General features: G+C 49.3%; 1 protein-coding gene across 1 annotated transcript in view; it reads right to left on the reverse strand.

The window, feature by feature from the left end:
- WNT9A (Wnt family member 9A) overlaps positions 1 to 14353 on the reverse strand; it is a 50590-nt gene extending 36237 nt beyond the window's left edge. Inside the window, exon 1 of the mRNA XM_061354732.1 lies at positions 14199 to 14353. Coding sequence (XP_061210716.1) covers positions 14199 to 14293 — 95 coding nt within the window. The 5' untranslated portion in view covers positions 14294 to 14353. The remainder of the gene's footprint in view (positions 1 to 14198) is intronic.
- Between the last annotated feature and the right edge of the window lie 794 nt (positions 14354 to 15147).

Below are 15147 nucleotides of genomic sequence, written 5' to 3' on the forward strand. Positions count from 1 at the left end.
AAAAAAAAACTGCTAAAACACCCTGTTTGGGCACTTTTAAGCACTGAACCAGCAGATACCAGAGCTCTTCACAGAAGCTGGTTCACACATTAGCCTAGGCAATATGCTTGCAGCTTTACATCTGAAAGACTGCCTATATTAGTCATCTGTAAGGGGACACTTCAGCAATGCTAACTGGAATGAACTGAGCACAGGAATGCAAAATGGGGTGGTTAGACTACATCAGTTTTGAAGGAGCACCTCTGCACAAGGCTCTAAAGAGCCCTTAATTCAGTTTAGCCTGATTTGCATTGAAATCAAGTATGCTAAAGTGAATTAAGGATGCTTAATCCCCAAGGAGAGTGCTTCCACTGGGGCTAGTTAAGAGTAATTGAACTAATCCACTTTAAAAGTCAGTTCAGATTAGTTGCGTTAAATGGCTGTGCAGATGCAGCCTGGGAGCACAGGGACTGTCACTAGTATGCAATAACACATCAGTCTACCTCTGGGAGGAGAGCTACAGCAGGACTAGTTTTCAATCCAGAGGCTGGGAGTGGTCCAAAACACTCAAATACAAACACTAATAGAAACGTCTACTTGTGCTTGACAGGTGCCATCTGGTTGCAACTGAAAGCATTTCCCTCACGTATTTTTCTGTACCTAGCATATGCTGGATATAGCTATGGGAAAGCTGTTTTTATGGGCAGCTCAGGGACCAAGCTACTGGTCCAAAAAGTGCTGGCAAAGATTTCTCATTCAAGCCATGCTTGAAGCTCACACCCCCTCACTGAAATGGGAAATACAAGTTTGCAGGTTTCCACTCAACCATCCCAGAGATGTCAGGAGACATTTGTGGGCTCAGTGGCAGACTGAAGGGACCATCTCCACCATACACTAATGGCTGGGGTGGCTGGTTTCCCCATTCAGTGTCAGCAGACCTGGTCCACTCTTCAAGTTCCAAGGGTGCTTATCCACTTCCCACAGTTTCCACCCCAGCTTTTCAACTGAATGCAAGTGGTTAGAATGAAAGCAGTTCAGCCCCAGAGAAATAGGGGAAAAGAAGCTAAGAAAGGACAACAGAAATCAAAGAAAGGACTAACATCCCCACTAACCCCTATCCTTCCCCAGTTTCTATTGCAGGTCCCTCCTCAGACCGGGCTCAGCACAGGTTTTGCCTTTCCAGGAAAGCACCAAGCCCCTCTGATCCAAGCCACTTCTTCCCCAGCTAAGAATAATCCCCCCAGCTGCTGTTTGATTTACACATTACCATGGACACAGTGTTTTTTATCTGTTAGATATACAGGGGAGAGGGAGCAAGTCTGTGTGTGTTCATTCTAGTTAATGTTTCCTGTGTGGTTCAAGACATTATGCCTACAGGTATGTTTATTCCACTACTTTAGCAAACCAGCAGACTTTTTAATGGAACTGTTGATATTTTTCCTGGCTGATCCTCCTGGAGAGGCGAGGCAGTGTACAAATGAAGTTCATTCCTAGCCCCAGCCTGAATCTACTCTTCTCCTCCTGGGACTGCAGGGAATTGAAGGTTTCCATTGCACTGGTCAGGTTTCTTCCTTCTCTAGCCTTCAAGTCTTAGAAACATAAACAGAGGCACTCAGGCAGCTGACAGTAGCAAGAGCAATGTGTGGATGGTGCTTTAAGCAGGGGCAGCAGCTGCACTGAAAATCCAGCCGTGCATCTCCCAGCAAGGCTCTGGAAAAGGATAGCAGGTGCAGCAGTGCACCCCTACAATGAAGCTTCAACTGCACAGTTTGCTTTGCCATCAGATCTTGCAGGCTGAAGATACACGTTTCCCACTTATTAGGATTTCAGCATTCACTAAGCCATCAGTAGATCCCCTGTACATTTGTCTCTGACCCCCCTTTTTGCAGCAACAGGAGCAGTAACTCCAACTCAGAGAATTCTGCTTCATCATAGAAAACCATTCTGATATGGTCCATAGTCCAACAGCCCTCTGGGGTCCTAAGAAGAGCAAAAGGATATGCATCAAGTCCCTGACTCAGCTTATAGCCTACTTCCTGTGAAAACAGCTCTGTTTTACAAGCTGAAGTATCCTGAGGTTAACAAATATGCCCAAAGCCATGGAGAATGCTTGGCAATCTCTGCTCCCTTTACCCCCCCCCCTCCCCCCCCATGGAGCAATAAGGTAAAACTTACCCAGGCCTCTGAACACATTGAGACAAGAGGAGAGACCAGCTCTGGAGTCACTTCATTTGAAAGCACTTAAAAGGAGAGCTCTAGAGAGCTCTAAAGGGCTCTGGTAACAGAGTAAAATACCCCATGGAAGCAGGCAAGAGCATCTTGTTTGGACTAGGCTACTCAACTAGCGATGCCTCTGACCCTGTGCTGTTGATGATCTGTCCAACAGCAGCTGAAGCACAGCATCCCGAAGAGCAGCTCAGCCTCGCACTATGCTCAGTGCCGGAGGAGTTCGCTTCTGGGAGCAGATGGGGTCACCACCCACCTCCACACCACAAGGGTCCCCCCAACCACCATCACCACAGCAAGGGAGGGCACCCAACCCCAGCCGGCTGTGAGGGGGCACAAAAATATGCTGTCACCACATAACAGGATCATGAAGCCTGATGTGGTCCCAAATAACAATGAATCAGAAAAGGCCAAGCTCACCTCCCTGTTCCCAGTGCCTGCTCCAGCTCTTAGGTTTCCCATCAGTCTTGCAGCAGGCCAAGCAAGTGCCTCAAGGGATGCAGCACTGAGGGACGATGCTCTTATTGCCTTGTGGGAGGTACCAGAGTATTTGGGGCATCCCACACAGAGCCTTGTCCTTGCACTGGGGAATACTGGTACCACAGGCTTCACAGAAGCAAACTGCATTTAGCTTTGAGGTGTCTCCACTACATCAAGTGAGATTCATTTCTGTATGGATGTTCATTCCTTTGCAAGCTTAAGAGGAAAATGCAGAATCATGCCTGGTCCCACTCTCCTCCTCATTAGCCCATCTTCTGTCCTGCGTCATGCAGAGACAGGTCTCTGCTTATAAACATTTTCATCAGCTACAGAAACCAGCATGGATATGATGGCTTGTAACACTGACCACAGGGACTGCTCAAAGCCTTGTGCAGTCCAGTTCACTCTCCCAAGAGCAGCTCTTCAGTCTTCAAATTCATGTTAAGCCTCTGGGTTTCCGGAGTCAACATGGGACAAGCCAGAAGATAGAAATAGTCACCAGGGATGCAACACAGCTGTGCTAATGAGCCAAAGGAAGTGCTGGACCTTTGGATAGACCCTGTAATTCAGCTCAAGTGGCTGTTTCACCTCTGGCCTGTCAGGTCAACTTGCTAACCACAGACTGGGAAATAGCTCCCTGAGAGCTCCCAGCAGGAGATTTATCTTTGGCATCCCTACCCCACCACCACCACCTTTGATTACAGAGGGGCCCAGGGATGCAGAAAGAGAGCTGTGCTATAAGTTTACCAGGTATTTCAAGATCTCACCTTACACTGGAAAAGGATTAGGGCTAGAAAAGAATTTTGTCAAGATTAAGCAAAACAAGCCAGTTCTTTTAAATAAAGTATCAGTTCTGGTGAACTGTGCCCAGAGGGGTTTGGCCTCCAGGATAGGGTTTCTTGTCAGAGGAGATGGAGAGATGCAGCACAGCAGGGCTTACAGCAGAGTAGTAAGGTAAACTTGCATCCCCAAGAAGCACAAGCTCCACTGAAGTCATTGATTGCACTGGGAGAGGTACCAGTAGCCAATGCCAATGGAGCCAGCTCCAAATGACTGGACCAAATTGGGTCCTCATCCTAAGTGTTCAGCTGTCTCCCAGGTACACAGTCCCATCAACTACCCCAGCTCCCAGGTGAACACCCCATTAGGAGCTGGACTTGGCTCCTGGACACTTTGTTGTCCTAGCACGTCATTGCTTATTCATTCACAATATATACCTGAGCAAGACTAAAGCTGGTTCCACACACTGGAAAAGCTCAGCTGTACAAGCAGTGCTGCTGCAAAAGGCAGGAGCATGCAGTGCTGCAACATGCCCCACCATTAGTGGGGTACAGATGCTGCAATACCTGACACTAGAATTCTCCTTTGATATTATTGAAGGTGATACCTGGGCCTTCTCAGACCTGGGTGGTTTGGGATACCTGTGCTTGAAGCTAAAGAGGAGTAGTATGTAAAGAAGCTGAGAACCAATAAAATACACAGCATCCTTCCTATGCTAAGCTCAAGTAGAAACACATTTTCTTTGCTTGCCTGAGTATTTTGTAATTCTTTGACTCATGAGCCCTCACCCACACTCCCTAACACTGAAAGGCACTGCCTTAGAAGAGGCTGTGCTCCCACAGCACTCATGACTGACTGATTTTCCACAGAAACTGGGAAAATCAGTGTTAAGGCCAAACAGGGTAGACTGCCACCCCCCAAAAAAAAATAAAACAAAAAACAAAACTAACTAAATAAATAAATAAAAACCCACAAAAAAGCCTACACCCTACAAGCAGACAGTGACCAGAGGACTTTGCCCCAATTCTAAGTGGGGCATTGTACTGGTCACCATGGTAAAATGAAGCTCCTGCAAGCTCAGCTCCAAGGATAGCCAAGGAACACTACCACAAAGACTAAACACTTCCCCTTAGCAACTTCAGAAAGCAAGGTGTTTAGTGACAGTAATCATAACACATGAAGCTGGGAAGCCCTACAAGTCCCCTGCAACATGCAGAACCAGCTTCACCTGCAATCTTCATTTGCAATCTAACAGGAGTGCAGTTATGCCCCCCCAGGGCTGCCTGGCTTTGTTTTGTTGCAATACCAAGCATGAGATCACCAATCTTTAATCATCAACCAGCAGAGAAGGCATTACAATGAGGATATTTAGAGATCTGAGCTCACCATAACAGCAAAAGACAGTCAACGCACCCAACTCAGCAGGGGTTCACACAGCACTGAGAATTAGCTGTGCACAAACCATGAGGACTAGAGCATAGCAATGCCTCTGTGCAGTTTAAGCAGTCCAGTGGGAAAGTCTACAAAGATCACAGCAAGCCAGAGCAGCCTGCCAGGCTGTGTGTGCTACAGCTCAGCAGATGGGCACTACTCTAACACCAGCACTTGGTGATCCTGAAGTCCTCCACCACTGGCCAAGCCTATGAGGGGTCAGCTAGCACCCAAACACTCCTGCTCATGCTATGGCAACATGCAACATGTTCCCACATGCAGAGCTGGGGAAGCTGTCACATACAGCTGATTGATAACAAGAGGGAACATAAATAAGGCACTTCGTGGAGGTGGAATTTAACGAGTAGCAACTTGCTCTGACTGGAAGCTGGAACAGGTATTATTGAAGACATATGCGAGCCCACCCCAGTAGATGCTCATCTGGCAGCACTGATGCTTTTGGAGCAGAGTCATGACCAGTTCTTATTGGGAAGAAGTTAAAAGGTGCTTAAGATAAAGCAGCAGTTTAACACTGGGCTTCAAAGCAATTCATCTTGGCAACCTGTCTCACCTGTCTGTATGTTACACACAAAAGCATCACCCAGGGATCAGACTCAAGATGCTCTTGTGTAAATCAAAGTAAACTTAATTTTTCTGGACTCCATTAGAGGAAAAAAAGAAATAGGTAGAATAAAAGCAGATGGAGATTAGTCCTTTTGCTCATCTGACTTCTTCAAAGAAGACTTGGTCTTGAAAGCAAGAGTTGCTTTAGGAGGCTGCTCTACAATTTGGTTTCCGAGAAATTCAACAGCAGACCAAGTTTCTGACTAGACTTAAGCCCATTCCTCCCAGGACTGCCCTAGCCAAACAGGGCCATTTGACAGATTTTTAAGCTAAGCTCAGATATTCCTATGGGCATCTAGTACTTCATCCACATCTAGGGGAAACGCCTGTTGCTCCACAACACAAGCAGCTACCTCCTACCATGCAGAGTAAATGGCCAATTACATTACTTCAGTCTCTGGAAGACTCAGCAGTTTTTACAAGGAAACTTTTGCTACAATTGTAAAACTTGTCCACCCAGTGCACAGCAAATGCAGAAGCCAGAGCAAGCTAGTTTTTCACCCCAAACTCCATGAGCATCCAGTTATCCAATTAATGCTATTTTAATGAGATAGGCCAAATGAATCTGCTTATAAAGCTCACGCCAAGTCCCATACAGCCTGACAGGCCATCAACATGAATCACACTTCATGCTGCCTTCGAAGCCAGCACAGACTCAGCATTAATGTCAGATAGTGTTGAGGTTGCATGTTCTAGATTGATGTATAGGAGAGCTGTTTTGCTCTGTGTTCCTTCCAAAGGAAGAGTTCAAGTTTTGTTAACCTGTCATTTCCTCTTTGCCTAAAAGAAATCCTTCAGCAACTGAATTAAAAAAATACTCCTCGCACCTTACAGAAGAATGATTTAAGGTCACAAGCAGACTGAAGGACCACATAGCACATGCAGGAGCTGCTTGATCCATTTGAAATAGAGTTCTTTGCAACAGCTAAGGGAAAAGTCAGAATAGATTTTTCTATCAGCTAAAGCAAATCCCATAACTGCTATGTTTATCCATGTAGTCAAAATACTCCCTGTTCCACTCAGCACAGTGCAAACATGCATTACAATAAAATGTTAAGCTTACTGAGCTGATAAACTTCATAAGTGTATTTTATGACAGTATCTCAAGAGATAAGACTCATTAGCACTTACAGCCACAATCTGAGGGAACCTTAAAAAAGCACAGCTAAAAACAGAAGAAAAATTGCTACTGGATGTCAAAAAAAGCTTCAAAAGGGTTAACCCTTTCCACTCAGCTTCATAATAATTTCTAGCTCCTATTTAACTTGACCAGAGCTGACTCTCCAGCATGGGTCCAGTAAGTCAGGAAAATACATCCTACCTGTTCAGCCTGCAGCCTGATCATGTGCTGGTCCAGGACCTGCAGCACCAGTCTCCCTGCAAGCAAAAGGCCCTCTGCTTGAGGACTGCTCAGATTGAGAAACCAATTACATTAACATGCTACAAGCCACTAGAGAGCTATTCTGGCTGCAGAGAGAAAGGCTTCTTCATTATAGAGGGAAGCCAAAGGTTCAGCCTGTTTGCAAGTCTGGAAAGACAGGTACATGGGGCTTCTTGGATTGCTTCAGCACACATCCTCTGGAAACATGACATGTTCAGTCAGGGAACTTGGTGTAAAGAAGTTCACGTTTAACATAGGCTTAGTTGACAACTAGATTGACTTAGTCAACAGACAGTTAACATAGGCTTAGTTGACTTGCTTAGTATGAACTAAGCAAGTGCCATCCCACCCAAGAGTGTTCCTTTTCAGGAGGCAGCTGTAGCCAAATGACTGGGCATAGAGAGCATGCCTTCACATACAGCACATTAGGACAGTTTCAGTGCATTAAGCCCTCTCCTCAAATGCCTCAGACACACATTAGGATAATAGTTGACCCATTTGTATTCTACAAAACCCAAGTCACCAGAGAATCCAAGACCTAAGGGTGTCAAATCATCCAAGGTAACTGGAGAGAGTCATGAGGCATGGGTACAGGTTGCCCAAAGAAGCTGTGGCTGCCCCATCCCTGGCAGTGTTCAAGGCCAGGTTGGATGGGGCTTGGAGCAACCTGGTCTAGTAGAAGGTGTCCCTGCCCATGGCAGAGGGTTGGAACTGGATGAGTTTCAAGGTTCCTTCCCATCCAAACCATTCCATGATATGGAGCTTCTAACAGCAGAAGGTGCTACACCTCTGGTGACCTGAGACCGTATTCAAGACTGTCTCCCCAGTGGAAATATTCTAATGTAGCATCTCAAAAAAAGCTTCAAGATCCCTTTCCAACAGGGAACCTATGCACAGGGATGTAATAGTGAGATAGGGCAAGCAAGTCTAGCCTTCAGCTCCACAAGTCACCCCTCTGCAGCTCTGATCAGCTCTGCGCCAGGAACTGCCTCATGCAGTGGACACCATAGTGATGCTCTATGGCTCAGCCTCTCCCCTGGCTACTCGGACACTTCCATGATTGCTTAGTTCAGTAGTGTCTTCTGGCTTGGCTTTTCCACCAGAAAAAAGTCTTAAGGGGCATTTAAATAGCAACATATCACTAAGGAAAACATTAGGAATAAAAACCACTGTCAGCATTTCCCTCAGTGGAGGGAATGGAGCATCCCTAGGGCAAGAACATCTTCAGGAGACAATTGCACCAATCTGCTGCCACAATGGATTAAGCAAACAGAAAAATGAAGAAAGCAGTGAGAGGCTGACAAAACCCAGTACAGACAGAAAGATTCAAACTAAGAAGCATCACATTGGCTTATCAGTGCAGTCTTCCAGATCTCGCATGTAACTCTCACCCTGCTCAATCCCACAACCTAATTCAATTACTCACCACTGAATATGCCTTAAGGTGATTCTCAATCCACAATAAAGCACAAGACCTTTAATTATTAAACACTCCTGGGCTTCTTGTGTTGGGGTTGTGGGGCTGGACTCCCTCTTATTGTTGTTAGCAGCTTCCAGAAAGCAAGTTAATCATTGACCAAGCCTTTCACCAAGAGACCAGAGTCCTATAGATTCCTGGTCTCTAGCTCTGCATCACCAGTCACATTAAAGCCAGCCACTAGCCTCCTGCTCTGCCAAGCATACACTTAGCATTCTCCTAACAAGCCATCTTCTCCCCCCAGGAAGTCATCTGTAGCACTCGTAACCTGTGCAATAAAAGAAAACAACAGAAACCATGCAATATTTGGACACAGAGGCTGCATGCGATGCTCACCATTCAGGTGGGTTCAGAAAGAAGTCCCAGCATCATTGCAAATAACGGAAACAGAGACAGGAGGTAGCTGTCCCCCAGTCTCAAGCAACATAATCAACAGACATAAGTCTAAGACATACTAAGCCCTGTCTGGATAAAGTTTTGCTCCATCCTCTAAGTATACTGCAGGTACTTCTGGGTACTTCCTGCCCAATTTTGGACAAATCCTGGTCCCCAAGGCTGAAGACTCAGGTCTGGAAGATCTGCATGTACAGTTATTTTCACATGCTCCTGGGCTTGTCACCACCCTTAGGCACTTCAAATCCAATGCCATCTTTAAGCACCTACAGAGGAAATCCTTCTTCTGGGCATCAGGGCCTCCTTCACAAGTGAATGGAGGTTAAATACTGGTTTGAACTGACCCAGAGAGGCCAACTATGGGAGAAGTGCCAGTTAGGACTCGGACAGATCAGTCTATACGTGACAATTCACCCAGCTCAAAAGAATCATGGGAAGAAAAAAAACTACACCAGGAACACCCTTCTTATTCCAAAGAACAGCAGAAATCCAGCATCTTAAAAGCCAGCATCGCTGCCTAGAGAAGGCAGAATGCCACCGAGTAGGATGGCAAAGCCACCCTCCCAGCCCCAGGAGCTGCCTTCTCACACTCCAGCTGTGTTTGCCTGTGTGCCGCATTCCTCCCTCGCCACCCGAGCCCAGGTTTTGTTTTTTTGGGTTGCGCTGAGAACCAGCTGCTCCATCTCACACACGCCAGAGACGACCGGCGCGTCTGGAAAGCCAGCACGCTGCGGCCTGGATACGCAACAGCTTCCTGGGAAGTTCACACGGCTTTGGTTGGAGCCGCGGGTGCGTGGCCCCACACTACCATCAAGTGACAGGTACAGAAATGCATGATATGCAACAGCCATGTTAGCACCTAGCGTAGCCCACAGGCTGGAGAAAACAGGCAGCACAGCCTGCCAGGGGGCTTGCTCTTATTGGAGATGACATTCAAGCTGATGCCACACACTCACAGAAACTCACGTTAACTGACCCTCCCCAAGAGTCCTCAACCCCTGAATACCCCTTCAAGTCCAGTATTCAGGTGTTTTCCAAGTAATTTTAGCAATAAATCACACCCTGAATTGCAGGGTTCCTACACCAACAGCACCTAAAGCATAGCAGGGTACCTATTCTGCACCTGCCAGTGTGAACCAAAATACACTGCACTTCCCACAACAAAAAAAAACCCACTGTGCAGCAAGCAACCTGCTCTCAATAGTAATGTGTTGGTAAATTAGGGCAAACTATGCTTCCCCTCCCTCTCCCCCACGCGAGCATTTAAGGGTTCCTGTTGCCTGCGTGCAGTGTACAGATCAGTTACATTTATGAAGAACATTGCAATCTGTCAATATAAACACTATGTAAGCATGAGCCACTTGTAACCTTACTACTGTCTTGACAAGTGTTTGTAGAGGGGGCTCCTGCTGCTGGTGGGAAGCAGAGCAAATCCCAATCTGCAGAAAGCAACACTTCTTCCAGCAAGGAAAAAGAGGGGTACATTAAAACTAAATCAGGCTATAAATCAGAACACATAGAAAGAGAGGGGGGTTGATTTATCACCTGGACAGGTTGCAAGCTCAGATCCACAGACCAGGAAGCTCAGGAAAGCAGCAAGCTCCTCCAGGCCAGTTTGCCTTACCACTAGCACCAGGGCACAGCAGGACTGAAGCGCTTGCCACCCCAGCACAGCTAATCCTGTCATCTGCCACTTCTAAGGTCCAGCAGCTCAAGATCCAACACGGTCCCCAGATGCTGCTACAGCATTTCCACCACCCATTTTCCTATCCACATTTGCGAGAGGAAAGGGAGGGAGGGGAGGTATTCGCACCAAAAGCTTAAGGCACAAGAAAAGCAGAGCAGGGAGGAGAAGTGAAATGCAATGCTTTCTCAGGGATCCCGTCAGTCTGGGGCTGCTCCAAGCTACCCCATCAGCCAGTTGTAATATGGTGCTAATTAATTTTCAGACAGCCCAGCTGCAGAGGAGATGGCTGAACATAAAAGCAGGATTGCTTTCGGAACAGCCAGTGCATCTCCTGCAAGCCAGGCTCAGCTAACGCTTATCTTAAGGCAATGCTTCCCCCTCTGGTGTAGACTGAGCCAGTAACAGTCTCCCTTACATACTCCTACCCTAAAAAAAGTCATCATCAGGCATCTTGATGGGCAACTCCAAACCTACCACAGGCCACATGGTCCTGCTCAGATTTTCAAGCATGCTTTCTCCTCTTCAGCATCAAGAAGTCCTATATTAGACAAGGTTTAGGAGCTGTATCATCATTACATCCCTGAAGCAAGGCTCTTTCAGCTGCCTTCCAGTTATTAGGGCTAGCAACCCCCCTGGGCAGCTGTCTATAGGAGCTCAGCTCTGCTCACTGCTAATCATCAGCATCACTTCAGGTCCTTCACTGTGTACCAGCTTCAGGTCAAGCTGGCACCTGCTTCCCTTCTGCACCAGGCAGGAAGAAAGCAACACACAGGGAGCAGCACAGAGGCTGGCAGCATAACCCTTGGCATGGGACAAGCCCATCCCTCTCTTTACCCCAGGCAGTGAACTGTTACCCTCACCATACATCCTAACCAGGCAGCTTAGAGATGGAGCAAGAAAGCAGCAAGGGCCTTATCTGCACCAACACTTCCCATCACATGCACAAAGCTCCACTTCCAGAGGGCATTTTTTGGTTTTGGTTGCTTGTGCATTCCCCTACACACACCCCAAACCCCAGATGCAGACGTACAGAGAAGCAGCAGCCTCCAGCCATGGTCTTCCTACCCCAGCATCCCTCCCACTCACTAGCTGCCCCAGTGGGACAGACACAGACATAACTACATGCTGACACAATCTTGTTATCATGTAACCATGCCCAACTTCTGTCCCCATGTATTAATTCCCCACCAGGCCACACATTTAGAGACACCAAATTCTTTCCCTGAAATAAGACATTAGGGATGAAGGGGGAAGGGATCATCCACAGCTGTCCCTATCCCCTACGAGACTGTGGAACAGAGCAGATAAGCTACAGCTACAGTGTGACATCTGTTTAACACAGCCACCCATCACACTCTGTACCCCCCCAACTCCTGCAACAGTGATATTAACACTGAGAGCAGAGGGTCTAGCAGGCCACAAAAAGGCATCGGGATGGCTTTGATGATGCCTTGGACCTGAAGGAGCATCCCTTCCCCTGCCTAGAAAGTGTGCCACATTAACTGAGCCCACTTCAGTATTTCAGCTCAGCCCCTGAACAAAGGGTGAAGCCTCCTGGTTTTTAGGAATGATTTGTATTCGAATGAACAGATATGATTCCTCATATGGAGCAGTTTTTCCTACCTTTACTACCTTTCCAAGCATAGAAGGGTTAATACCCACCTTCAAAGGGCACTTGCAGGATCATACAGCTTTTAGCAGGTATTTTTTCTTTCCTTATATACAGAAGCCCACAGCAAGAAGGGCTCTGCTCTTCCACACACACCAGGGATTAGCAGGGACCCTGGACCTCAGCACTGCCCACTCCCCCTGGACCTCAGCAGCACCCATTCCCCCAGGACCTCAGCAGCTCAGCAAGTGCAATCTCTGCTTTAGGCCTCTTGGAAGAACAAAGAGGAGATTAGCAGCAGATGCTGCTCCTTCAACTGTGGCTCTTACCAGACAACAGGATGCTTTGCATAAGCAAACTTCACTGTGCACCACAGCAGCCCTGGAGCAGTTGGACTGCACATCTGGCTGGGTGCACTTCTGGCAGCATCTCTTCTCCCCTCCTTATTGCCAGAGAGGGAGTCTCAAATCAGAAACAGCAGTTGTATTGAGACCAAGAGAATAACCCAAAGCAGTCAGAACAAACCTAGCAGTACAACTCCCTTGGCTTGACCTGTTTGCTCTCAAGTTGATACCTACACCAGCCACACAAGGCCAGAAGAGAAATCTCAGGAGCAACTGGAATGAGTTACCTGCTGCCCTACAGCAGATACGAGCACTGCATGGATTAACAGGAAAGCTACAGCCAAGCTCCTTACAAGCCCTGTCAGTCCCTGAGGCACAGTACAACTGCAGTGCTGGTGGTCTCCGGCAGACACACGAGCTAACGTGTTCAGCACAGCCCTGTGTGCTGCTGGGGGAAAAGAGGGTTTTTCCTAAAAACCTATGCATAGGAGAGACTGTTTCCTCAGAAAACCAGCCCCAGCAGCAGGAAGTTAAATGGTTCTTGAGTTGGAAACAGAAGATTTTAAGTAGCACTGTTTGGAAAACTTTGCCAGACCACAAGCGGTGGACAAGCCTCAACACCAGGATTTGTTTTACTGGAAAGAGGGGGGGAAACCTCAGGTCTGGTAAAGCGTTCTCCAGTGCCGATCCAGTGGCTCCTTCCAGCGGTCACAACACTGCAGCCCAAAAAGCAGCGAGAATCCTCACTCTTGAGTGAACTTATACTGAAAGCTCATCATCAGGTGCTCGCATCCCACTCCCCTAGCAAACCGACCCTATTTTGGAACAAGATTCTGGGGGTTTGAGGTTGGGGTTTTTGTTGTTGTTTTTTTTCTTTTTAACAAAAGGGGGGACAAGCGAAGAGGCAGCTACACTGATGCCCAACCAGAAGAGCAGGGCTGCACAGAAGGAAGCCAGCAGACCCATTACAAGGCTACGGCTTCACAATGACGCTCTGGTTGCAGGGAGCTTAAAAGAGGGTGGGTGACGGCGTTTATCTGGCTTCCTACAACTCAAGGAATGGGGATAAGGGGGTCCCGGCACGGGTGATGGTGAGGGAGCGGCATCCACCTGCGAGGTGCGGGCCGGGCTGGTAGCGCCCCCTGCCGGCCGCGCCCCTTCCTTGCGCACAGGTGAGCACGGCGGGATGCAGCGGCTCCGCGCCAAACCCGGACGGGACCCTCATCTCCTTCGAGAATAGGTTTTGTCCCGTCCCGGGCTGGTGACAGCACCATGCACACCCCTCCAAAAAAAACCAAACAAACAACTAATAAAGACGTCGGGATAATGCCTGGATTCGCTTCCTAGCACCTGATGCTGAAGTATGAGCTTAAATTAGAGGAAAAAAGTTTTTTCGGGTCTGTCACATTACGGTGGAGCCACCTCACCACGGGTCTCCTCCCGGCCGCCGCCGCCGGGAAAGGGCCGAACGAGACAGTCCGTTCCCTGCCCTTAGAGGCTTGTACCCGTGGCCCCGGGACAGAGCTCGGCAGTCTCGAGCAAGCTGCAACCCTGGAGACCATCCGCGGCAGGACAGCGCGGGACGGCGCTGCCCGGTGCCTCACCCGGAGCTGTTGTCAGCGCCGGCGGGAGGGGATGCCCGCACCCACCGAGGGACGGAGGCTGTCAGCAGGCGAACAGCAGCATCCCCAGCTCGGACGGGACGGACAAGGTGCAAAGAAACGGACAAAATCCACTAAAGGCAAAGTTGCGAAGCAAGAGCAGGGCTGCGGGCGCGGGGCACCTACCCGAAGTAGGCGGCGGAGGGCCGCGGGGCGCAGGCGAGCAGCCCTAGGAGCGCGCAGGAGGAGAGCCATCCCAGCAGGACGTGTCCATCCAGCATCTTGCAGCGGCGCCGGCGCTGCTCATCTCGTTCCCCCACCGCGCCCGCTACGGCCCCGCCGCCCGCGCCGCTTCTTATAGCGCAGCCGGCAGCGAGCGCCCGGCCGGCGGCGGGCGGGCCGGGGCGGAGCAGCGGCGGGGAGGCGGGGCGGGAGGCGGGGACCCGCCCCCGGGAGGCGGTGCAGGGCGGTGCGGAGGGGCGGGGAGAGCCGGGCGGGAGCAGACCGGCACCGGCACCGGCACCGGCACCGGCACCGGCATCGGGATCGGGGTCAGGACTGGGACCGGCACTGGCGTCCCCGGGTGTGGGCGTGTGACACTGCCGGGAGGGCAAGGACCGGACGTGCACAGGCTGGGAGTGACAGGGATGGGCAGCTGTGGAAAGGACAGGCAGCTGTGCAAGGGCTAGGTGTACCACAGCTGGGCAGCTGGGTAGTCCTGCATGGGCCAGATGTGCAAGGAATGCATGTGCCACAGCTGAGCGGTCGTGTAAGGGCCAGATGTGAAAAGGCTGCTTGTGCCACAAATGGGCAGCTGGGAAGAAATGGGCAGTGGTGAAAGGGATGCTTGTGCAAAAGCTGGATGTGCCAGGGATAGGAAGCTGTGCAAGGGTCTTGCAGTTGTGCAAGCACTGTGTGTGCAAGGGCTGGATATGCTAGGGAAGCCAGGTGTGCAACAGCCACATACGGAATCTCTGGCTGTGTCAGCTCTGTGCTGACAAGAGTTGGGTTGAATCTGCCAGGAGAGGGTAGCCATGCAAAGGTTAAACATTTGTGTAAGGTGTAGATGTGTCGCATCTGGAGAGTTGGGCTGTCGTGCAAGAGTTGGGTGTGCAAGAGCAGATCTGCCAGAGTA

This window comes from Neopsephotus bourkii, unplaced genomic scaffold (assembly GCF_033783945.1).
Source record: "Neopsephotus bourkii isolate Nb327-2 ecotype Australia unplaced genomic scaffold, CSIRO-AGI_Nbou_v1 NB_745, whole genome shotgun sequence".
NCBI lineage: Eukaryota > Metazoa > Chordata > Aves > Psittaciformes > Psittacidae > Neopsephotus > Neopsephotus bourkii.